At 34.7% G+C, this 26,644-nt stretch overlaps 1 protein-coding gene across 7 annotated transcripts in view; it reads left to right on the top strand.

Annotated features, from left to right (window-relative positions):
• Patronin (calmodulin-regulated spectrin-associated protein patronin) overlaps positions 1-26,644 on the top strand; it is a 172,742-nt gene that overhangs the window by 84,380 nt on the left and 61,718 nt on the right. For 6 of the 7 annotated variants that reach the window (XM_089089898.1, XM_089089894.1, XM_089089899.1 and 3 more), the window contains exons 6-8: positions 1,080-1,192; positions 14,183-14,311; positions 25,103-25,183. In XM_089089898.1, coding sequence (XP_088946024.1) covers positions 1,080-1,192; positions 14,183-14,311; positions 25,103-25,183 — 323 coding nt within the window. The remainder of the gene's footprint in view (positions 1-1,079; positions 1,193-14,182; positions 14,312-25,102; positions 25,184-26,644) is intronic. The other variant, XM_089089897.1, reaches the window with a different exon arrangement.

Genomic DNA, 26,644 nt, shown 5'->3' with positions numbered 1-26,644 from the left:
TTGCCTAAATTAGACTAATATCGGTTTTGGACTCCACAAATGCATCTTTTAAAAAGGACAAAGATCCTTCCTGAACCATTGATGGCACATAGGGTGCGGAATTGACGTTTCAATTAGTGGGTCTCTTTTATAGGGGCAGGTAGAGTGTTTCGTCCAACCTTACAGCAGCTGGAATCGAACTCTGGGCCCCACGTTTTCAGGCAGAGCATCGGTCTACTGTGGTACCACAGGGTGAAATACAACTTTTTCACACACACTCACACACAAATTACCATAAAAAACGTCGAACTTGGAGCTCGAATCCCTGACCCTGTGATTAAGAGTCTTAACAGTCACACCCTCTAAGGACTGAGCCAGTGGGAAGTTCCATATAAAATATCCAGTTCAATATATAATATATAATTCATGAGCGACACGTTTTCCTTGAACAATAATGCCTGTAAATGGAGTTGAAAAGTTGTTGTTCTTTTCTTTTTTCGGGACTTTTATACGTGATATTTATGTATTTGTTTGCTAGTCATTTTTCTTTTTTCCTTTTGTTGTTAGGTTTTCTTTTCTTAAGGACTGTTTGTGTAATATTGTTTCATTGGTTATGATGTATATATGTTTGATTTTTTTGTCTAGTCTTTTCTGTATTTTCTTTTAGTTTTTTTTTTTGTTTGTGTTTGATATTTTCTTTTTTTGCTCTTTCTGTGTTCTGTGTAGCTTGACGCGTTCTTAATTCATTCAGAAATGTAAATGACACAATGTCATTCTACAGTTAGTTGGATAAAAAATAATGTAAACTAACCCCTTTTCCATGATAAATCGAAAAGTTAGAAGTTTTTTTCCTTACATATAAATGCCCTCAGCAATTGGAACTTCCCATTCTTCCATACACAGTTTGTAACTGTTTAAATTCCCAAGGCAAAACACAACAATTTATTGTTTACTTCATTGGGTATTTCCTTTGACTTTTGACAAATAGGTGTTATTGTTAGTTATTAGCCTAAATACAAAGTATAGTTATAAAGTTGCTTGGATTATTCAAGAAAATTGATGTTATTTTCTCAGAAGTACTCAAATTGTTCTTTTTTCAGATCAGTGAAACAGAACGTGATCGCCTTCCTTGCCGAGTTGTTTTATTTATTTGAAGTTCGTCCTGCGAAATGCGTTAAAGTTCCGGGTTTGACTGTAGAAAAGACACACGATGGTAAGTCTCACATAACTTTTTTAATGGTGATAGTATTTTATGTTAGTTTACGTTTAAGCCTATCTTATAAAGAGCTAGAACCAAGGTCTGTTACTGTTTCCCATTTGACTGCTTCCGTGTCTCAGGCACACCCAAATAGTTTTGTGGGGTGTGATAACCCGCAAAGTCCCATTTTTGGGGGGATTGGTGGGAATATGGCCCTGTACGTAAGCACCTGACCTATAAAACAACATGGCGATTTGAATGTTTCTTTTGCGTTTGTTGGTCAATTACGTTCTGGATCTGACCGGAGTAACTCCACTGTACTTAGATTTATACTTTACTCTGGTTGCTTTCTGGATTGGACAAAGGTAATTCCACTGTATAGCTGGTTTCCCTTTTTTCTTCATCCGGATCTTAGTTATAATTACATAGAGATTTAAATGCTTCATTTTAACACCTTTGTATCCGTTAAGGACACCCTAGACGTTCAATCATTTTGATCAAAAGCTTCCGTCAATCAATTGATTAAAGTATGAATGACCATCTAGGAACCTGTTTGACACTTGAATCAAGCGTTGACGGTGATTGATAGAAAGTTTGAATGACTCGATCGGTTCCTAGACGGTCAAACATGCTTAAATCAATTGATTGACGGAAGCTTGTGATCAAAATGATTGACCGTCTAGGGTGTCCTTTAAATAATCAAGAAGTAAGTATTTTGTTAGGTTTGTTTTTGTAAGGTTTATATCCCCTCTAGGAGGAGGGGGGGGATTTTAAACCTGGAGTGTTGGGTATCCTTGGCTAGTAGCTTTTTATCGGTATTGGTGGGCTACACTGCATCATAGGGCTCTGGCGGAGGAAGGCTCTGTGTGGTGACATGAGTCTTCTTTACAGAATTTGTAAGATTGAATAAGTTTCCAAGTTTGCTACTGCTGAATAGAATCAAGTTGTATGCATAATGAACATCTTTGGTAAAGTCTAATTTTTCAATAATAGCAGCCAGGAGGATAAGTTGCATTTTGCAAAACTGTTGATCCGATTTGCTTGGTACCGCTTGGGCTTGATGGGGGGAGGGACTTTCATGTTTTTTCTAGGGTTTCCGATTTCAACCAAAGAAAATTTCCTTTGTGGTCATTTATATGTGTCGTTGTGAATCCATGTCGATCGAACCTACTTTAACCATTTTTTAAGGCTTTGTCATCACGTTTTGACCATCGAATGTTAAATTAGTTTTTACGCCAATTTGATGTAGCTTCATGCCAAAATCTTTTAAAACATATTTTCCTAATGGAAAAACATTAGAAATAACGAAATAATACTGGATATTTTTTGTCTACTAAAAAGATGATGTGTATATTGAAACCCCCCGAAAAAGAGATTGGAAAAATTCTATGCCATAATACGAAAACCTCTCGGCTTAGGCGTTTCTGTTTCCTAACGGGATTAATAGATACAGAAGAACAAAAGTGTCAGCTATAATATGGAAATTATTAGGTGTTTGAAACTGCTTGTGCTATAATATATTAAACTATGCACTCTGGCGCTGTAGCTCAATGCTTAAGTCTTGTATTGTCACTTTATTTTCCTGTGGTGCGCTAGATGGCAGTGGAATCTCTTAAAAATTGAATTTGTCGGAGTTCAGTGTCTTGTTATTTGTCTTTAATCAGAACCAAGAGTTCATCTTCTATTTAAATTTTCTCTATTGTTTTATGGACTTAATCATAAAACAATTATTGTTTTATGAACTTAATCAATTGGGCTTCTCAGCGGATCAGATGTGTATCAAAGGTGCTACTTAAGACGATATAATGTGACTTTTTATTGTGACTATATACTTGATGGTTTCAACTATACTTCTTCTGCTACAGTACATCTATATTTTAAGCACTGTGTCAAAACTCATCAACTTTTAGTCGCCAACTGAGTTGGCAACTGAATTGTCGTGACAAGAAAATATGGCTTAGGGCTTTTCCTGACTCCTTCATTGACATGGCGTCAATTCATATTTGATATCTTGACAAGTGATCAATAGTTAGATGGCCATGAAGGACTTGATTTAGGAACTTGGGAACATTTTTCCAAACCTACATTATCATGTAAACTTAATTGAAAAGACATCCAAAGCTAACGGGTATATACTTTACATGTATTCTGAATTTCAAATTTTGATTCATATTTTTCTTTAGAAACTTTTTTTCGTTAACCTGGACTCTATCGGCATATACCAGTATTTCGCAAAAACAGGAATTATCTGGGAAGGGAGATCAGAATAATTCCTCATAAGGAATTCAATTTTTCGGACCAAAATATGTTACATTTTAACATTCGTTCGCAATTTTAACATGGTATTAGCGTCACGGTTCAACAACGTAATCGTAGCACTTTCTTTAGGAGGTAGAAGTCTTCGCTTGTCGCGGGAACTAAATTGTTGCGAATATTGCTCTTGTGTGAACCTAGGGCTTAGTAGTTTTGTTTAACATGCTTGGATTTCAAAGTACTAAGAGCATTAGGATAAAAACATTTTTCGCTTCCTAGGCTCCTCCTAGGTCTATTTATATCTTAAACCTAGATTTCCTAAAGTTTCCATTTTGGTTGTTTCGAAATCATGAAATTTTTAGGGCAGTAGACCCATTTTTGTCAGTGTTGCCACGTTGAATTGTGAAAATTAATAAGCAAATTTGACAGCTGTTTTCGTGAAATTCAAACACTATCAACCTTTTGGCTCCCAAAGACAACTAATCTTTGAAGGGAAGGCTACGCGTTCTTAAGTTGTTTTTAGCCGTTATTCTTTTAGCTTACTTTTTGCTGACTTTTCATTCACGTTTCTTTTATTTTAAATTTGAAGCCCGCTGCTGTCAAAACTACATAACTGCATATGGAGGTCATTTTCATTAAAATTTTGAATTCCCAATTACCTTTTTTAAGGATACATATAGGGTTATGTAAGTTTTCACTTCATCACTTCAACTAAATCAGTTTCTATTTTCACTGTCCTTGGTACTTCAAGCTTCCGAATTAATTACTGGACTGTTAAGCGGTACTTTGTTAATCGTAGCCACCCATGAAGCAGTTCATATTCTAGAAATTGTTAAGACTGTAATGCATCAGTGCATAGAATTCCAAACGTAATCTATTGAGACAGATTAGTATTCAAGGGGTTTTTGTTACGGAAATACTGTATAGTAAAGGAGGGCCATAGTATTCATTATAATATTACTATTCATTCTGCTAATGGTTTTTTCTTTAAAAAAAAAAAAAATATGAAGGTGATTTTTCCAAGAGGAGGGGGCTTAAGCTTCCTGGTAATTGAAACAATTTCCTCTTTCCATTCTATTCCTCCCCCCCCCCCTTCATGGTATAAGGCACGTAACAGAAGTTCGGTTGTACATGTATGTGTTCATCAACAGTAATTGCCTTCGTATTACATATTTTCTGCTAAGACGACTTATCTTTCAATGCCTTAGCTTTCACTGATCTAGATAATAAGGATAGTGTGCTAATTTTAACTAAAATTTAGCTACAATAAGCTAAAACGAGTACGAATATCCAATGACTGAACTGTTTACGTTGAATTATTATTATTGTTTGGTACATAATTTTTTCAGAAGAAGTTTTATATGCTTGCCAGTATTTAATATTTAAAATATTTGCGAAATGGCTTGTCAAGACTAATTCAAAAGGCGCAATATGACATTCTTAGTCAAACTGAGATATATAGTTTACCACTTTACTCATATTTTGAGTACGTTTTTTACTCATATTGTGAGTTTTTCACTCATATTGTGTCAACTTCTTTTTTTGAAAAATTTATTTTATGTTATATTCTTATTGCCTGAATTTGGAAATCAGAGTTTTTGACCTCAAAAGTATTTTTGGCGTTTTCTTGGATCCCCCAATAAATTATGACAATAATTATTAATAACAGGGAAGAAAATTATAAACATGCTTTTGTGTTTTACTCTCAGCTGGTCCACCTGGGGATCCACCTGTGAAAGTTAGGTAATGTGACTAACACTCGATTTTACTGAACAATTGATATTGCCTAATAGCGTATCAAAGCGTGGCAAAGGTGTATAAATTTGTCATTGCCCACACGCGAAAGAGGAGCCACGAAGAAATGCGCTACACACGATGTGTCCCAGGACTCTTCAATGGAGAACATAGGAACCGCTGTGGACTGTAGCGTCTTCTTTTTCCAGACATGACACATATTTGATACCGCGCGTATCGTCCCTGGTAATGTACGTCATAACCTTAGTTCAGTTTCCATAAGCTCACCGTGATGTGTAGATCGGAAACAATTGGCATTGCGCGTGCGTGAAGGCGGAGTATGAATCTTGTGTGGTTTTAAATCTGTGTCACATAGTTTTAGTGGAGAGTATAGCCTTTGTCGATACTGTATGTTCTGTCTACTGTGATAGGAACGTGCATGACTGTAAATATATACATAGGTTGTGCCTGGAAGGGTTTGATCAAGCGTCAGATAGTGATGTGAGTCAATAGTTATTCTCGCTCAGGATGATTGTGGTTGAATTCGCCCTATCTCTTCGAAGCAAAAAAAAATCAGTTAATTTTTTTTTTTGTTCTGCTAGTTTCTCACCCATATCAGATAAAATCTGAAACATAATAATAATAAATATTTCAGGTTTAGTATATATTGTATGACTTTTAAGACACCCCGGATAGCGTTAGCTCTTTATTTAAATTTAGTGGCTGATGTTAAATAAATTGAACCGAATCGGGGATGCGAGTCAAGCGGAGAACTAAAATGCTTATTCTTTAGTATCTGTCTTGTTTCTAAGAGAATAAGTCTTTTTATTTTTAATTTGGATGTCTCTTTCTGTCCATATGTTTGCTTGAACCTTCTGAATCTAGTGACTTGTGGAGAAATACTGTTCTATGTCAGTGTTGCATTTCAATCTCATCTGATATCGGATTATTTTTCATGTTCTAGTATTCTATTTAACATTAAAAAGTTTATATAATTTAGAAAGGTGGGTGAAGATTACTGGAAAGTAAGTTAGATGCGCAGTTAGCATATATATCTTTAATAGATAAGTATGCATTTTAAGGCAAAGATTTAGTTTTTATCTGATATTCAGCCTTTTGTTCTGGTGTGCTGTTTAATATTTAGTAGTCCATAAATATGCCATTTCTAAAAAGTATGTTAGATGTAAAGTGGGTTTGTAGGTTTTTGACATAAAATTCCTTTTTTTTTTTATCTTGGTAGACTCTAAATTTACTGTATCGTTTAATATCCCTATACACCGGGATCAATTCGGGATGATGACCCAAAAATACGTTTTATTTCGCGTTTTAGGCCTTTCCTAAAGAATCTGCTGTGAATTTTTTTTACATGTTAGATGTTAAGTTAGATGTAAAGTTAGTTTGTAGGTTTTTGACACGAAATTCCTTATTTTTTTGTTTTACCTAGGGATATACTCTAAATTTACTGTATCGTTTAATATCCCTATACACCGGGATCAATTCGGGATGATGACCCAAAAATACGTTTTATTTCGCGTTTTAGGCCTTTCCTAAAGAATCTGCTGTGAATTTTTTTTACATGTTAGATGTTAAGTTAGATGTAAAGTTAGTTTGTAGGTTTTTGACACGAAATTCCTTATTTTTTTGTTTTACCTAGGGATATACTCTAAATTTACTGTATCGTTTAATATCCCTATACACCGGGATCAATTCGGGATGATGACCCAAAAATACGTTTTATTTCGCGTTTTAGGCCTTTCCTAAAGAATCTGCTGTGAATTTTTTTTACATGTTAGATGTTAAGTTAGATGTAAAGTTAGTTTGTAGGTTTTTGACACGAAATTCCTTATTTTTTTGTTTTACCTAGGGATATACTCTAAATTTACTGTATCGTTTAATATCCCTATACACCGGGATCAATTCGGGATGATGACCCAAAAATACGTTTTATTTCGCGTTTTAGGCCTTTCCTAAAGAATCTGCTGTGAATTTTTTTTACATGTTAGATGTTAAGTTAGATGTAAAGTTAGTTTGTAGGTTTTTGACACGAAATTCCTTATTTTTTTGTTTTACCTAGGGATATACTCTAAATTTACTGTATCGTTTAATATCCCTATACACCGGGATCAATTCGGGATGATGACCCAAAAATACGTTTTATTTCGCGTTTTAGGCCTTTCCTAAAGAATCTGCTGTGAATTTTTTTTACATGTTAGATGTTAAGTTAGATGTAAAGTTAGTTTGTAGGTTTTTGACACGAAATTCCTTATTTTTTTGTTTTACCTAGGGATATACTCTAAATTTACTGTATCGTTTAATATGCCTATGCACTGGGGTCAATTAGGGATGACGGTCCAGAAATACGTTTTATTTCGATTTTGAGGCCTTTCCTAAAGAATTTGCTATGACTTTTTTCTCTGCGCATCCATGTGCTACAATAAACATGCTTCCTTGATACTTAATTTTAGAGAGCAAGTGAGACTTTCAACCGTGAAAAAACACCTTGCACCTTGGCTCTTTTGTTTTTTTTACATTTTTACTACATCCACTATCTTCTCTAATGATGCTACCCGAGGGAGTGAAGCTCCCTCGGGTGGCATCATTAGATCGATTTATCGATTTAGGATTAGCACCTGATCGATTTATTTTCCACCTAACATTACCTTCTCATCTTCATTTATTCCTAGTCTAAGAGACTTAGTCTTCTTAAAGTTAATTTTCAAGCCTTTTCTTGTACCCTTAATACACAAAACCTCTACGAATTCATATTGTAACCATTTTTTTTTTATCAAGGGTAAAAAAAATCAAGGTTTTATCAAGGGTGTTCTTCTTGTTTTTGTTGTTTGTGATGGAAAGGCAGTGTGGTCTTGGTCGTTATTTTTATCAAGGGTGCCCAAAATTACCTATGACTAATAGCTCTTATTGCTCCAAGCATGATCTTCCAACATCTTATGTTTTTTGAAGATCCTTTGTCGTATTATAGGAACAACATTACTTGCTCCGAATGTCTTTCAGGCCTCTTTTCAATATCGTCTTCTATGTGCATGTATCGTGTTAAAGGTTTTACAAATTTCATTTTACTTCAAAATAGAAAGATAATATAATAGAAAATATTATAGAAAAATAGAAATTTTACTCGAAAATAGAAAGCACATAGATATGAACACTTGCTTTTAAACGAGCTGTTAAACATCTCTTTAGGATCTTGCGGTGGCCTGCTAGCCTTGCCAGAAAAAAGAGACATTGCTATCCATGCAAGAAAGTTTTTTTCTCGTTTTTTAAGAGGGAGGGAGGGGGGCTTGAAACCTCCGGCGCAGGGTTATCTACCATGGTTATTCCAATGGTGTAATTTTATTTCGATATGCCCCCATTTTTGAGAGGTTTCAAGCTCTTTCAACCAAAAATTTGTGTTTGTAATAAACTTCTACTATTAAGACAAACCTATACAATAGTTTTCACCTTTAAACAAAAAAAATTCCTCACTAGACAATTTCTTTTCCAAATAATGTTTTTTAAACTTTTAGATACTATGGACTTTGGTTTGCTCTTTACTATGTTGCAGCTATTGCTGCAACGATAATTAAAAGAACTTGCTTTTATTTTGAAGTCAGCAAAGCTTATTGTGAGAAGAAAATAAGTCGTATAAGAAGTCAAACTTAAAATGAACGCGAATTACTGTAATTGGAGAAATCAAACCTAACAACAAGCATATATTATAATAAATACAAAAGTGAAATTTGAAATTTTCCCGGTGAATGAAGTATTGAAACTGAAAAGAACATCAATTATCACAAATATAAGTTGGACTGCCGCTCCCTCAGAACCCTGAAATGAAGGCGGAAACAAGCAAAGTAAAATAACTTGTTTTATGGTTTTTTCTATGTATTATTTAAGCCAATTACAGGGGTAAATACTCTTTTACGCTTGACTGTAACGAGAGTAGAAGGAGTGGTATAAATTTATGAATATCCTAGGGAGAGGGGCTGAAAATTTGCGCTGTTTCGCTGCAGAAAGTTATGAAACTCACCACTTTGCAAACTAAATACCTATTTTTAGCAAGGAAAAGTTACATTGAGTATATTTTGAATAATGAAAAAAAAAAGTTAATTTCCTTTTATTCTATTTCTTTTATTATTGGCTAGACTTAAAACTATTAAGGGATGGAAGGGGGAGGCTATATTCTAACTTAGTGATTTACATGCCTGTAAAGAAGCAAATTTCTTGTCGTTTCTCTGTAAGGAAAATTGTTCCTCTGTAAATTCACAAACTAGTTGGTCGTGAAGAATAGTCCAAAGAATTAAAATGTATCAGAGGATATTCTGTTATGAGAAGATTGCTAGTGCTAATTAGAACGCACACAGTTTTTATTTTAAAAAGTCTTTTGTTATTTTTTTCCAGAAATGCCCTAATATGCTTGCTGGGCAGTGTTTTTATTTTTTTTCTAATTTTCTAACCTTATTTTCGCCAATCCTTGGACTTCAATCTAAGAAAAAGGCAAAGCAAGTTTCACAAATGTAATTTGGTAGGTGGATGAAACGGAATCTAAGCCATCAAATGGTATTGAAGTTTTCGTCTTCCGTTGAAACATTAATAGCCTATGTCTGCAAAAAATAACAATTAAATTTTCCAGGGAAAAAGTAATCTTAAATTTTGTTCAAATATTATGAAATATCAATTGGCGATTTGAAAATTTAATATAGCTATCGACTTCCTTAACATTTGAAAGGAAGGGCATTTTGTAGAAAATTGCTTTTCTACTCAGAGGCGGATCCAGTTTTTTTTTCGGGGGGGGGCGCAAAATAGGTTGATCCGAAAAAAAAATTAGGAGGGGGGGCGCAAAATAGGTTGATCCATAAAGCCTTAGTTAGGGGCAAGTTAAATTAACAAAGACTTTCGTTTACTAATTAAATTAGACAAATTCATACTACGTTAGGGGGGGGGGGGGCGCACGCCCCCTCCCCCTGGATCCGCCACTGTTTCTGCTGGAATTGTAATTTGTTTCCATAAATACATAAATTTCATAAATACATTTGTATCTATAATGCTGTTATAAAGGATATATCTTGTTTTCAGTGTGAGGCAAATGACACTCACATTTAGGTGGTTTTGAGGGGAGTGGCGTCCACTCCCACTCCCCTCAGGTTTTGAGTGAGGGGAGTCCACTCATAACTTTGGAAATTTGTCCTCATTTTAATTTTGACTTCGTTATCCATTGGAAGTTCTGTTTCTTTATAGGATTGATTTCTTCATTCATAGTATTTTTTTTTTTTAATTTGACTTATTTATTATGAGGTAATTTCTTTTCGTTTTAAGCTTCAACGCAGCTTAAATTTTTCAATATTAATTGACGTTGAAAATGTTTGATTTCAGTCAACGATAATTTTTGGCCTAGATGCTTTTGTCTCATTTCTTCTCTGTTTGTTCACCTAATTGAAAATTATTAAAATACATGGATTTACCAAAGCCACGCTCATTTCGGCATGTTTTTATTTCAGTGGAGTATCAGGATAGCGAAGAAGTACAAATGGCTGAAAAAGCAATTTTAGTTAAGTATCCTTAAGGTAGTTTAGTAAAATTAATGATATTTGTTTTATTTATTTTTTTTTTATAAATTTGAATCCGCTATTTATAATATCGTGGAAAATTTGGGCAATGTCATGCCCACTTATTCCCAAAGGCTATTTTGTCGATATAATCTTTCGTAACCTAGTTTGCAGGTTCACTTGCATCATCTTACAGGCTTATAAAGGCTGCAGCCCAGAAGCCCTCAATTGTGGGGGCCTACTGTTTACTTATTCCAAAACATGAAAGCTTTTAACAGTCGCGAGTTCCTCTATATTTTCAAGTTTAATTATAAATTGCTGACTTTTTCATTATGTTTCTTAAATTATTTTATCAGGTGGAACATGGGGTGATCAAACTCTGTTGTAAATGTAGAGTATGCTTGCTTAATAGATAACATCACTTGAATTGCAAAGGACATCAAAACAATTTTTTTTTTAACCTCCTCGACTCCTTTTACTTTTGATTGCTTCAAGATCGTAAAATTTTTAGGGCAGCATACAAGGCCGTATCTAGGAGGGGGTAGGGAGTTTGACCCCCCCTCCCGAAATGTTTTCCGACTCATAAAAACGTAACAAAAATGCTTATAAACAAATTTTGATGTGTTTATTTTAAGTTTTTTGCCCCCCCCCAACAAAATCCTGGCCACGGTATTGGTAGCATTGTATTTTCGTCAGTGTTGTCATGTTAAATTATGAAAATAAATATGCAAATCTAATTCGCTAAATTTGACAACGCTTTTCGTATGTAAAAAATCAAAAATTAAGAAGGTGTTGATTCCCATAGACAACTACACCTTCAAGGGAAACCTATACCTTCTTGAACGGTTTGAAGCCGTATTTTTCTTTTTTAGCTCACTTTTTGAAGGTTTTTCACTCGTGTGTCTTTTTGAATTTAGGTACCCCCTAATAAAAAAACTGCATATATGCACATCGAGGATTTTTTTTTTTTTTTTAATTAAGTCTTCATTTTTTTTTTTTTTTTTTTTTTTAGAGATATTCGGTTGTGTAATTTTCTAATTAATCAGTTTTAACTATTAGATTTCATTTTCACTGTGCTTTGTACATTAAAATGAGGATTATCGCAAGAATGTCGCTTTTACTCTTCTAATTTCCCCACATCTTTTGTTAATTTTCCTTTTTATTCAGTTTCTTTATAATTGTATGGACATGATAAACAGTTAGATTATACAAGTACTACGTGGTCGTGTTCTTGCAGCAAAAAGTGGGGTTGGCCCACTATTGAGTCGGATCAGATGTATATCCAGGCTTGCCACCTCAATTAATTTATCACTATATATAGTGATTTTTTATATTGCCTAAGATAAAAAATTACTAAATCGGCACATCAATCACTAGATTATTGAAGATCACTAAATCAACCAAAAATCACTAAAATCTAGTGATTGTTTTCTTGTTGGGTGGCAATCCTGTGTATATGTTGCCTCAAGATAACTAATATTTCTTAGTAGGAACAGGGGGTTGGGGTCCTCTGTGAAATTTGACAAGTTTCTCCATACTTTTTTGTAGCCTTTTATCCGATTTGCTTATTTTTTCATGGAAAAATTTGTGGAACAATCTTCGAGCTCCAGAATAGTTTCTTCCTGAATTACAGCATCCAGTAATTCCTTTAAAGGAGTCCGAAGTTTTTTTTGTACGAAAAGAGAATGATAAAGTTGTAATCGAGCAGGATAATATCATTAATAGCTTAAACCTTTCCTGAAAAGAAAAAGAAAAAAAGTAGCCTGGGGTAGATTGATAGTCCACTAAAGCCCAAAGATTTAGACGGAGTCTGGCACGACAGAAAGTTCTGTTTCTAATACACAAACTTGTATTTGTGTATACTTTAATGCGTTTTAATTAAATTTGGCTGGAGATTTGTCATACATAGATACCACTTATTGTTGTTTCACGTTGCTAGCCCTTGACTCATATTAGTATTCCCCCCTCCTAAATGGATCTTGGACAGAATCCCCTCGAGAAGAGGATTCTTCTACTCTATGACTCCCTGTATGCAGGTGTATGAACGTTGTTGTCCATATGTTTTTATTTTATTTCTTGTTTTTTTTTGTTATCAGTCGATTTTAAAGCCTGACTCATTAAGATGAACATATTGCACGGTACAATATTTGACTATAGAAATACTGTTTTAAGTGATTTGAATAAACGCTATTATACGGTAGAATGTAGAAGGAAGATCTGAGCAATACCGTGACCTCTTTTCATTATGTCACTGTATGGAAATTGATTTAACCTAAATTAATAATTGTTGGGAAAGCTTGAACGATTTTCACTAGAAAGCTAATGTACTTTAGGCTATAGGCTATACCTCTTCCGTCGTCCCAACAACAGCCTCCCCTGCATTAGCAGTGTCTTCTTTGACCCTCGGAGTCCACCTTGGGAGAACGTCTAGGTACTTTGCCATGCCTGACCCCATAAATTTTGAGTCGGTCGGGAAATTTTTTTTCGCCTTTAATCTCTTTTCTGGGGAGGGACACCTTGTCCCATAAATATTTTTTTTGTACATTAGGTTCGTTTTGGCCCAAGCAGTTACGGTCGTAAGTTTAAAACTGATCAGAGACAAAAACAAAATGGTCTGTTGCCGTGTCCTCTATCCTCCCCACTCCCACAACAAAACATATGATACTTTTGATCAAGAGAACGATCCCTGAAAGCTTTGAGCCACTGAAGCTGTCAAACCCATGTGTAACTATTGATAATTTGCATTATTTACGGCTCTTGCCTAGGGGCTGTGGGGGTAATATCATCCTCGAAAGCATATTTATTAGAGCTCTCGACTATTCTAAACAAAATTGGCATCTCAAGATGCCTATTCTAGGGGCTGCATTGTAAAAAAGAGCACAGGGGGAGGGTTAAAAAATCTCCAATTATTTTCGACACTTGCTTGGAAGAATAGGCTAGGATAGTCTGCTATGCTGGCTTGTCTCTGAAGATATTTGTAGAAAAAAAAAATGCATTTGCTAGCTAGAAGAAAATTACCATTTATGGACTATATATTAGTGTTTATGGATTTTTGTCAATGTTTATTTGAATGCCCAAGTAAACGTCTCTACTGAAGTTTCCCTTCTTATGACTATTTTCATTAGGAAGTATATTTTTGGACTTATCAGTTTCAGCATGCTATTTGAATTTTACCACGTCCTCTTATTTTTGTTTTTGATCTTGAGCTGGTCCTGTTTACTTTTTTAAGTCTATTATTTCCCCTTTATTATTATTTTTTTTTTTTGCAAGCCTGTATTCGATGCTGTACAAAGTTTGTAGACTTTGTTTCTTCTTTAGTATAATCGCCTATCTGCCTACTCCAGAGATGTGTTTCTACTACCATTCTGGTTGTTCTTAAATTTAGTATTTCGGATATAAAGCCTTTACATGTTTAGCACAGTTTAAATCAAATTATTTCTAACACAAATCACAATCTTTTTTCTTACAATTGGGAAAGGAACTACCCGAAAACAAGGGAAAAGTGCACCAGCCAGCCCTGTATCCTATCGGAAGAGGTGTTCAAACCTTAGTGTCAAACCCATACCCAACCTGAGGTCCCACTTAGGAACAAGTGGCTTAAGCTCAGGTAACAGGCGAGAGCATGCTATCCTAGAATTCTCTGCATGATCTCTAATCTCTGAGCTCTTTTTGTATTTAACCAAAGTCAACCTCTGCTTGTTGTATTAATTTTTTTTTCTGTATTGACCATATTCCTGCTCAGTGTTGCCATGTGGGTTAGTTCCTAATTGTTAGTCACTTTTTACCTCAACATTATCACTGGTAAAGCAACTTTCTTTTTTAATTCATAAGACCAGGGATGTGTATACAAAGTCGGATCAGAGTTTTTCTTTAACGAAATGTAAACCCTCATGTCGTGTTTTGCCTTAACGTTTAAAATGTTATTCTAACAATGTGATTTATTATTGATGATGGTGATGAAATAGGGGGGGGGGAGGCTAATTCAAACTAATCTGCAAGTGGCGGCAATTCCGTCAAGGGTCAAAGTTGCTTATTCGATGAGACGCATATTTTGCTTTTTTTTTAGTATTATGGTTTTCTAGATGTGTCACAGTGGGGGAGTTTCGTTTCTTTCTCCTCCCTCTTCCACGCATAAAATGTGTCACTGAACGAACTAGGCTTTTCGTTCCGTTTGAAGATAGAAAGAAATTTGTAAAAAGCAATACTTTATATATATAGTATCGTATCAAACAGTTCGTGGTAACGAACTGTAAGTAAGGAGCGACCCGGCTTAATGGTAACCGAACTCTAAAAAACGGATATTCGATACCAATAGATACTTCAAAAGAATCAGATTTTAATGCTGATTTCAAATATATAAGTATCATCAAGTTTAGTCTTACCCATCAAAAGTTACGCGAGAGAATATTTGGCTGATTTTAGAAAAAAGGGGAAAAGACCCCCTAAAAGTTACAGAACCTTATTGAAAATGACACCATCATATTAAGCGTATCAGAGAACCCTACTTTAGAGGTTTCAAGCACCTATCTACAAAAATGTGGAATTTTGCATTTTTTGCCAGAAGAAAGATTTCTTTCCCCTTTAATATTGTCCTTTAATATTGTCCCCTTTAATTTTTTTTTTTTTTTTTTTTTTTTTTTTTTTTTTTTTTTTTTCCTTCAGGGGTGATCGTATCGACCCGGCGGTCCTAGAATATCTTGGGAGGACTCACTGGAATGGAAATTAAAAGTTCTAGTGCCCTTTTTAAGTGACCGAAAAAATGGAGGGCAACTAGGCCCCCCCCCCATGCTCATTTTTTCCCAAAGTCATCCGATCAAAATTTTGAGACTGCCATTTTGTTCAGCATGGTCGAAAATATGATAACTATGTCTTTTAGGATGAAATAATCCCCCTGAAGTCCCCGGGGGGAGGGCTGTAAGTTATGAACTTTACCCAATATTAACATATAGTATTGGTTATTGGGAAGTATACAGACGTTTTCAGGGGGGATTTTTTCTGGTAGGTGGAGGGATTCGGGGGTGATCTGGGAGTATATGTCCATGAAGGAAGTTTTCATGGGGGAAGGGACATTGCTATTAAGGGGGCGCCGGATTTCCCAGCAATATTAAAGAAAAAGATCAGAAATTAAATATAAAAAAACAAATTTTTCAACTGAAATTACTTCAGTTGAAAAATTCAACTGGAGCAACATCAAAACTTAAAACGAACAGAAAATATTACGTGTATGATTGGGTTCACCCCCTAGTATACCTCGCTCTTTAAGCCAAAGATTTTTTAGTACTTTAATAAGAGCTATTTATTCTAATTAACGGCCTTTGTGATTAAGGGGTCATTTTTAAAGAATTGGAACAAAATTTGAGCTTTAGCTTAAAGAGCAAGGTATTGACTTGGGGGCGAACCCCCTAATATACCTATTAAAAATGTATGAATATAGAAGTTCGTTGCGTAAGTTAATTCGTAAGTTACGTATATTTATTTCTAATGAAAACGTTCGTAAATATAATTAAATAGCTTTTGAGAAAGCCATTTAACCAAATAAAAGTAAAATTAATATCCAATTTTTTTCTTATTATTCATATACGGTGAGCCAAAATCAAAACCTGCATTAATTCAAAAATGTTCAAAAATTAAATAAATAAAAAACAAGCTTTTTCTTTACTGAAAGTAAGGAACGACGTTAAAACTTAAAACGAATTATTCCGTATATGAAAGGGGCTGTCCCCTCCTCAACGCCTCGCTCTTTACGCTAAACAATAAAAAACTTTATCGTAAAGAGCGAGGCGTTGAGGAGGGGACAGCCCCTTTCATATACAGAATAATTTCTGTTCGTTTTAAGTTTTAACGTCGTTCCTTACTTTCAGTTAAAAAAATTAGTTTTTTTATTTAATTGACATCAAGATCAGCATTCAAGATCAATCTAAAAAAACAGTCTCAGTCAAATTTACACGTACTTTAATAAGACAAAAAAAAAAACACATAAATTCTGGAATGATTGACCAGCAATATATAAATGAAACAGGTTTTCTTGTAAATGTATATGATACGCAGTAAGTTTTGATATTTTCTACTTAACCTGTTTTAAGAGACAAAGAGTACAGATTGACTTATTTCAGTAGCATTTTACTCTGCAAAACAGTGAACTAGGTTTCCCGCTTGGGAACGGTCTTGTGTTAACTCCATCAGGTTACTAAGCTACACTTAAAGCTGTAATTTGTATTAATAATTGTATATATAAATATTATTGCATATTATTTTAATATTGTACATGTAAATTAGTGATATGTAAGCTTTATGTATGAGTATGTGTATATATTGCAAGCCAAGCTCATCAGTTTAAATTGCCATATCAGGCAGTTGTGTTTGAATTGTAAATATGGAGGCTCATTTGTGACACCATTGGACAGAGTTGAATACAGCCTGATATTGGCTTATTGTGCCTTGAGATTCTTCAAAACCCCTCCCTAACCACAGTGACAAAGGCCAGATGGCTTTTTTAAATTATTTGACCATCGGTCATGACAGAACAACCGCTGGACAGCCGAAATTTTGACGTGGAATACCTTCATCCCTAATGGGTCTGATGAAATCATGGAGAGTGCACAATGGGCAGCTTGCCCAGGAGTGCTACAAACAAACAACAACAACTCCATCAGGTATTGAAATGAAAATAAAACGCGGATATTTGTGGTTTTAGGAGGTATAATAGTGTCATCATGGGATGTACGCCAAAGAAAAAAAGCGATGAGGTCAAGACAGATTCCCAGCGAAGATGCACTGCAATTGCGCGGTTAAGGTTTATAATTTTATCGAGAACTTATCACAATATGTCAGTGCTAAAAAATAGATGGCGGTTAAGAATAATGTCTCGCAACAGCACAGTCTGACGCTCGTGCAAATAAAGGAAAAAATCATTTTTAGCTGTGAAAGTAAAATTGTAACTGCCACTGTTTTTGAATTTATTATTGTGTCTTCTGCTTTTCTTCAATAAACATTTGGCAAGATTATTCAGACAACTGAATATTTAAGAAATGATTAATAAAGAACTCTGTAAATGGCTAAATTTTAAGAGAATAAAAGGATAAGTCTGCTATCTCTAATGCTGTGTGAAATGGCAGGCTCGTGCGATTTCTTCAGAATCAGAACAGCAAATCTTGTTCTTATCTTTACAGTAATATGAACAAATACAGTAAATATGGCAGGAAGGAAGTATTCTTGTCTTTTATAAGAATCCTTTTAGTATAGTTTCAGTGGCAGATACCGAGAAGAGAAACCCCCTCCCCTACCCCTAGCATGGTCGCAGTGTACTTTCGCGGAATCCTTACTTACATTTATGCGATTCTGTCGATAAAATCGAATAAGAAATTTATAAAATCCACACACCAATAGAAACACAAATTTAAAGTTGCAATTCTAAATTCTAGCACAGTTCTTGCCCCCCCCCCCATCTAAGCCTCGAATTAGTCGGGAGAAAAAGGCCGTAGATATCCAAGCCGTATTTTGTCTGACTACCACATTGTAATATCTCTATAGATGAAAGATTCTATCTGTGTCCTGTTCGAATCCTTACTTACATTTATGCGATTCTGTCGATAAAATTGAATCCACACACCTATAGAAAAACAAATTTAAAGTTTCAATTCTAAACTCTAACACAGTTCTTGTCCCCCCCCCCCCTCCATCTAACCCTCCAATTAGTCGGGAGAAAAAAGGTCGTAGATATCCAAGCCGTATTTTGTCTGACTACCACATTGTAATATCTCTATAGCTGAAAAATTTAATGTACTGTTCTACATTATTCCATTGTCATACCACTATTACAGCTATTCAGAAGGTAAATCGACTTCGTCTTTTTTCTGATTTCATTCTCTTTTCTATGTTTATCGTGTGTAGGATAATTAAGTTTTGCTTAACTTTGAAATCTTGGCTTCTATTCTTAATCTTTAGTTATTCGTTGCATGGACTTGATCGAATTAGCTTCTGAGCGGCTCGCTTGTTGCGACAACTTAGTAGCAGAAACTTGCATATTCCCGTACTCCCAGATACTCTTTTTTTTACTGTAGCGTAGCCTACATGTTTATGTCACATGCACAATATTTAATCTTGTTTTTTTTGCTTGATTGATTGTTTTTTCAAGATTTAGACTTTACTATGCGCTTTAGACATTTAGTCTACTTTTTACCTTTATAGCTTTCGTTTTAAGTCTATTTTTTCTCTTTTTTGTGCATTTAAGGTATAAAGCAATTGATGGACTTAACTTTGTATTTTCATGGTGATAAAACTAAGGACTAAAACTAAGGACTAAGGACTAAGTTCCCCTAAAACTAAGGACTAATACAAAAATTTCGATCGAGTACGAAGTAATTTTCAGTAGTCAGTTTGACGAACTCCATGCTAAAATATACTTTTTTATATTTTGTGTGCTCAAACAGATAAACAAACATTAGAAACCAATGCCATTTTTTTTCTCACCTAGTGCTTGGTGAATTGAAATAAAATCAGCAATGTCTTTTGAAATTTAGACTCTTCCGCGCCTTTTTTGTTTCGGTAAATATCTTTTGTTAATTAATCACCAACGTTAAATCAAACCGTACGCTCAATAATGTTGAGAACCAGGTAAATTAATTTATTTTTGCTTCCAAAAATATTTTGTTTTGTCTGGATTTTGAAGTTTGTCACCTACTTATATTGTGCATTTTTTTATCCCATGTCACATTTCTACCACTTCAACATGAAGAACAACAGTAACAACTTGACCGGGCATTAGGTAGCAAAAATGATTCATGGCAATGTAGCCAGAATTATATTTTGAGAGGGGTGTAGAAACAAGTCCGGTTTCTCTCACGTAAACATTCCACGCTATTTCGCCAAAATAGCATAGAATTCAGAACCTCATGCATGCCATTTTGGCATCCGTAAACATCTTTTGTTAAGTAATTGAAGATAACAAGATTTATTTTTCGTTTGTTTTCTGAACTTGATCGATTAAGCTTGTGGATGGCATATTCATTGTGGTAATAGAGCAAAAATGGCATTTCTCATTCCCTTAAAACGTCTTATGTTTGTTTTAGCAAATGTGGGCTTCTGCACAAATTTGTAACACAAATTATGAATCACATGTAAGCACACATGTTTAATTTTAGGTGGTGTTAAGGGGTCCAAATATAGCCAAAAAGTTTGTTAAAAACAACTTTGAACCGAAAAACCCTGGGCCAAGAGGAAGCTAATGAAAAAAAAATCGCACCCCAAAATCGGGCCCAAAAGCTTTAATTTTCGATCAGCTTTCGACCATATGTAATCCTGGCTACTTTTTTGCTTGATACGAGTATTTTCTTATAGATTCATGAGCTTTTGGATCCATTGATGAAGAGCACATCAGAAAAGAGTTATTAATGATGGCTACCCCTGTTCTGAACTCCTAACTTTTAAATTTATTTTTTTTTTTTTTATGTTTAATTTATTTTATTTTTTTTTTTTTTTTTTTAATAACTCGCTATGGAAATAAAGTCATAGTAATGACAGTGGCGAATATTTGCCTCCAAATAGAAAATAGCCAACATAGTAGAAACCAGTGCTTCCATTTCACTAATGTGGAAATAAAGTATGTAAGTGCAAAAAAAAGAGTATAATTAAGTAGGACAAAATCCGGAAGTAAGTTAGTTACCGTGCTTACTGTTGGCACAACAACGTTAACAGGAAATTGTTTCTTACGCTATAGTACCAGTGTTTTCAGTTCGAATTGTTTTAATCCCTAAAGGGCTGGTGAAAGATCTTTAAAAATTTCAATTCTTAATACCAAAATCCCTGAGAGTTTCCCCATGTTTTTACTTCTTTCCACGTTACAAGTAAATCGGTGTTAGGCTGACTTTTAATAGTATTTGTTCAAGACGACTTATTTTGCAACTTAAGACCTTTTACGTGTACCAAAATATCTTCTTTTGGTGTTTAAAACAATTCTTTGTATTTATCAACTAGCTAAGTTCAGTTTTGATTTATAGATTCTTGGTCCAGATCTCAGATTCTGGACCATGTGAATATATTTTATTTATTTGTTTGTCTTTGCCATTATTTTTTCCTTCTCTATTACTATTTTTGCAACACCCTCGTTTTTATTTGAATTGGTACGAAGGATTGGCATGAATGATATCCAACCGGTCGCTTTTTCAAGCAATATTTTGTTTTGACTTTTTTTTTATATTGATTTGGTAATTTGAATCAGAGTATAGTGGCAAAAATGGTCACTTAAACCTTGATTTAAGGACAGTGTCTGCATTTTGATCTTGTAATTATTCAATTTTAACTAGTGTACACAACTACCTGTCTCCAAGTTTTCCAGAAAATGCTGCATGTAGACGCACTTTAAACTGTATTCAGAAAAGTTTAATGAGAATTACCAAATGATAAGATTAAGAGAAAATACCAAATGCTAAAATTAATACCCCGAGTCATTGTTGTCGTCGCCATCCCCATCGTCTTTCCCAACGCCTAAAAAAGCGACGCATTCGGACGCAGTCGCATCGGATTTCGTGGACTTTGTTTTTTTCTTTAAACTCTCGGTGAACGTAGTGATACCTTTACGCTTCATCCCATACTTGACAGAAATCGTTGCAACTAAAGTTAAGTTTTTGAGCCTATTCCTCTTTTCATTTTTTACTTTTTTCAGAACGCTGAAAAGTCTTTCCACAACAACATTTGAGCAGGGAAGTCCAAAAATAAACTGAATGACATGAAGAACGCTAGTCAAATTTAGCACTCCACTTGGCGTATTGATGGACCCCACTCAGTTCCAAAAATCAATGGGGTTCCCGCCACTGAGCAAACTGTCGTCTTGGACTAAGCAGTATCAATGCCCTCCACTCTTTTTCAACCAGCCCAAAATCCCACGAGAAGTGCCCGAACTTTTGGCAAAAAAGCTGCAACGATGGAATAGCACCATCCAATGCGACTTTTTAGTCTACAATCTCTACAAAGTTGTAAATGTCGTGATCAAATGGAAACCGGTTAACTAGCTGGGACACAGCTCCAATATAAAATTTCTGGGCAATCTCTTTGATGGCTGATGCTCTTGCATTTCTCCGTGAACTTCGTATCTTTTCCTTGTAAGGAAAACAGACGGGTGGTCGCTTCTGGTCCCAGGTAAACCTTAGAGGGGGGTAGGAAGAACTCTTCTTTTTTAAGCTTAAAAGATTTTTTTTTCACATAGTCTTTTACCATGAAATTGTGACATAGGCTCTTCACAACTTCTAGCACTTCGTTTTAAGCAAGTAAAATCGTGGTGCATCTGCCTGGCACAGAGTATTAAAGTCATTGAATACGCCCAAAGCATAGTCAACAAATTCGAAAAGAATCCTTTGGTATGGATTCTTCAGTTTTAAAATTGTCTGGTCGTTCCACGAGTCAGGTATTTTTCAGCCAGTTTTTGCCAATAAACTTCTAGATTATCCCATGCTTTCAGTATGGTTCTCACAGTTTGTTACATGGAAAGCCATCCAGTGGGAGCTAGGGCTGAAAATTTCATCTCTTGCTCTTCAGCGGCCCTTCTGAGCTCTTTGAACTTGTCCATTCTTTTTGGGCTTGTTCGGAAATGACTTGTCATGGTGCGGCAAAGGTCCTCCAAACTTTTTGCTAACATCTTTGAAGCATACTGAGCACAGAGATTACACATATGGCATGAGTATTCCATAATGATGATCCAATCATACTTTGCTTTTTTTTTTTTTTGTTACCACACTGTTGTTTATGCCCATTATTGTATTTGTTGTATCGGCACAAAAGCCTACCCAGTTCTTAAGATCAACACTTACATCCTTTAGCGATTGCAGACAACTCTCAACACCATGGAAGACGCCTTCAACAGTCCCATCGGGACAGGTGACAATGTCTAGGACGTCTACATTTGTCTCTAGTTTCTCGTCTACAAAAGTCACACAAATAGCTAGCTGTTTGCAAACAGTATTGTCCGTTGTATCGTCGATAATAATCGAGAACGTGGAGCCTTTGAGGTCATTTACCAGCTCTTGCCGATAGTGGGGGTACAATCCCTGTAGAACAATATTTGTGACTTTCTGCTTTCCTCCCGTCACACAGTTTAGGACATCCTTCCCAGGTAATGACTTGAGGAGACGGATAAGTTTGTTTGACAGTGAGAAAGGCAAATTGTTGTCAACAAGGAACTCTCCTATTTTTGCCTCTGTTTCCAGAACCTTGTCCTCTAGGGACTTATAAAAAAGGTTCCAATAGGCTTCAATTTTCTTGATTTCAAAAATTCTCCCTCCATTTCTTTGTGTTTCTTAATTTTCATGTGCTGAATCAAAGCATATTTTCCTTGACTACCAATATTTATTGTAGTTGTGCAATACTTGCATTCGGCTAATAGAGTCTGATGGTGCACTAGACCAATTCGTCCATCTACCAAGCCATTCCAAAAACTGAGCCTCCTTTTCCCACGTTACTTTGTACTTCTGTTCATACTTCTTTTGAACAGTCTTAGAAAAACTTCCAGGTTTCGTCACTGGCTTAGACTTTCTTTCTTTTTCATCATCAGTATCACTGTCACTGACTTTGTAAAACTCATCCTCCATTCTTACGGAACTATTTTTCTTCACCTGAAAAGGAAAGGCTGGTTAATTTTTTTTTGTTCCATAATATTTGATATTAACTGACCGCTTTGAAAGAGGTATGCAATGCGTCTTTTGTTCAGCAATGCAAGGGGCAAAAAAAATTAACCTCCAGTTTTTTAGATTTCAAGAATGACACATTTTTGCCAAAAAAGACACATTTTTGCCAAAAACTTTAGCCTGCCTACCAAGTAAATGGCCAAAATACTATACATTATTGACTTAGATTTTTCATGGAAAATAAACTTTAGCTTAGTTCAACAGGGTGGGCCACAAGTCATCATACAGTGACAAACTATTTATGTTTCTATCAGAAAAGAATTTCATTCATGCTCTGCGTGGTTACCAATATTTTTGAAAGTGCATTGCAATATGTTTATCCTACTCTTGATGAACATAAATTAGAAACTATAATATGCTGTAAAAGCATAAGCTTTTGTTATATTTATGATGGCTTGTTCTTTCACACTTAACTTTTTACTCAAAAGAGAATAAAAGGAATACTAAGATAGAGGTCAGGGACGTCATTTGCCATGGAGCAAAGGGGGTTGCCCATTTAGGATCTTCAGAGGCTCTCTCAACTCCCCCCCCCCCAAAAAAAAATGTATACCCTGAAAGAAATAATATATCTTAAGGCTAAACTCAAACAACTTGGCTGTTTCATGATATAACAATATCTTTTAAGTTAAGAAAAAAATCAATTAATCATTAATTCAAAGTTTTATTTTGAATTTATGCTTCGGCTATAAGTAAGCTAAGAAGGTATGAGACAATCTACACAAAATCATTCAAGAATTCAAATCAACTCAAAATACAGAAACACTATAGCCAAACTTGTAGGCTGTGTGTTCATTGAAGACATGATATCTGACATAATCAGCTATATTAGTTTGGTAAAGATTCAGAAAAGAAAGCACTAATAAAAACTGATTATTTCTTACTGTCTATTGTTCAGTCTATTTGACTGTAAATGTGCATAGGTGCTTCTGTTTGTATTTGTCTATCACGTCGGTCTTTCCACGTTGGTTATTTTGTTTCAAATTTTGCGGGTCTATCCAAGTCCACCAAAAAAGTTTTTCAACCGCTTTTGCCGAAATCCCGCCGTTGTATCCAAAAGTCCTATTTCCGTAACAAAAATTCATAGGTTCGGCATGGAAAAAAGTGGAAAAATCCAAATTTAGAGTAGAAATAAAGTATTAAAGTAGGTCTAAAAAATATTAGAGGAGAAACATTAAAAATAAAGTAGTCTACTCTAAAATAGAGTAGAAATGGAAGCACTGGTAAAACTTGATATATATATATTTGATATATATATATATTATATATATATATATATATATATATATATATATATATATATATATATATATATATATTGTATTATATATATATATATATATATATATATATATATATATATATATATATATATATATATATATATATATATATATATATATATATATATATATATATATATATATATATATATATATATATATAAATATAAATTTTGAATGAAAATGTTTTGATAAACAAAAGAACTTTCAAATTCAATTCTCACTTAAAGACCCTTTGAGACTGGAAGTTCCTAAATGTCACCCCTGTCCATCGCAATATCTACGACTCTATTCTTTTGCATGCAAATTTGTCTAATACGCAATTAAATTAGAAGTACATTAATATTTTAGATAAATTCAGAATTCTTTTGGAGATTGATTTGGTTCGATGTTTAGAATCCATGTACTATTCCTTTAAATGTGATCTGATTCTAAATTTTTCAGGGATACGACATGGTGGAGGACTGAGACGACAAGGATCTTTAAAAGAAAAGGATAAGTCGACACGAATGAGCCTTAAAGAGGGTAAGGATAGTGTAGCTATTCTTTGCATGTAGAAATTTGGTACTAACAATATACCGTCAGAAATTTATATTATTTATTGAATTGTTTATTGAATTTATTGAGTTTATTGAATTTATTGAATTTATTGTTTTGGGTATCTAGAAATAATAGAAAGGAGCTCCTTCGTTCTTTGATTTAAAATCATTATCATTGAGACTAGTGGTTCCAATTTTTTAAGCTCGTATTATTTTTTTTTTTTAGTTTAAACTATATTTCTGATCTCTTTGTCGTATTGCGATAAAAGGAAAGGAAGAGAAATTATTTTACGGTTCATTATTGGGTTTAGAAATGTTAATACCGACAATAAAACGCATTCTATTGCAAAAGTTGTGGCTGGAGGGGGAGGGGAGTTATAAAAATTACCTATAAAAACTTCAAAATGTGTAATTTAAAACAAAATGTGTATATTCGTTCCATGGGGATTGCTAGAGATAGTTACACTATACACATGATACAAACCTTTATGAAAGGGGACTAGAATATTTTTCAAAAAAGCTAGGGGATTCTTGCTTCAGAGAAGAGCTGTCCTGTGCCTTGATATCCAACTTTCCACGTATTGTTGAGTTTTCGCCTAAAAACTTGCAGAAGAAGTTATAAGGTCCTTTTTGAAGGAAGGGTACTCCCCAGCCACCCATCCTGTTTCCTGTGCTTGTGTTTCTAGACCTTTAAAAATAATTGTACACGCAAATATGATCCTGGAGGAGTGTTACTTGGGGGGGGGGGGTAGAAAAAGAGTATTTCAAGTGGGCATCAAAATCACAAAGAAGTAAGTTTTTAGCTGCCAAATTTTTAGTAATCTGGGAGGAGCATCTTTCAAAACAATCCTGGGATGGGGAATGTATGCCTGCCTTTATTTTGAGTAAAAAGAAATTTCAAACGGTTATTTATTAGATTAAGATACAGCTAGTGGATGAGGAGGCATGCATATCGTAATAGGGAGCCACTGATGAAATATTTCTCGAACGTTTTTTGTAGATGGCAATTGATACTCCGAAAAGGATTTTATAGGCTGAATTTTCTTAGGATCTCTACAAGAACTGGGGATGTGTCATTATACAAAAACGATTACAGGTCTATAAAAATGATTGGAACGGGAAATTTTCAACTCTAGCTTAGTTGCATCAGTACCTGTATCCAAGGCCGTATCTAGGGGAGGGGGGGGGGTTACCCGGTTTGAACCCCCCCCCCCCCCGAAATTTTTGACCGAGTTGAAAATTAGTAAAACCTTAGTAAAAATTAATAAAATAAGTCAAAAACCGAGTCGAAAATTAGTAACCCCCCTCCCGAACAAAAATCCTGGATCCGCTCTTGCCTGTATCAAAAGAACGAGTTTTTATTTTATCTTCGTTAAACAAATAAAAAGGTTTTCTAGTAAGTTTTCCTTGAGAAAGAAGTGTTTCTTTGAAAAATTTTCTCCACACG

The sequence above is a fragment of the Artemia sp. Qi Xiang Cuo genome, chromosome 5 (assembly GCF_049724085.1).
Source record: "Artemia sp. Qi Xiang Cuo chromosome 5, ASM4972408v1, whole genome shotgun sequence".
Lineage (NCBI taxonomy): Eukaryota > Metazoa > Arthropoda > Branchiopoda > Anostraca > Artemiidae > Artemia > Artemia sp. Qi Xiang Cuo.
The sequence above is the reverse complement of the archived record's forward strand: the minus strand, read 5'-3'. Positions and strand labels throughout refer to the sequence as shown.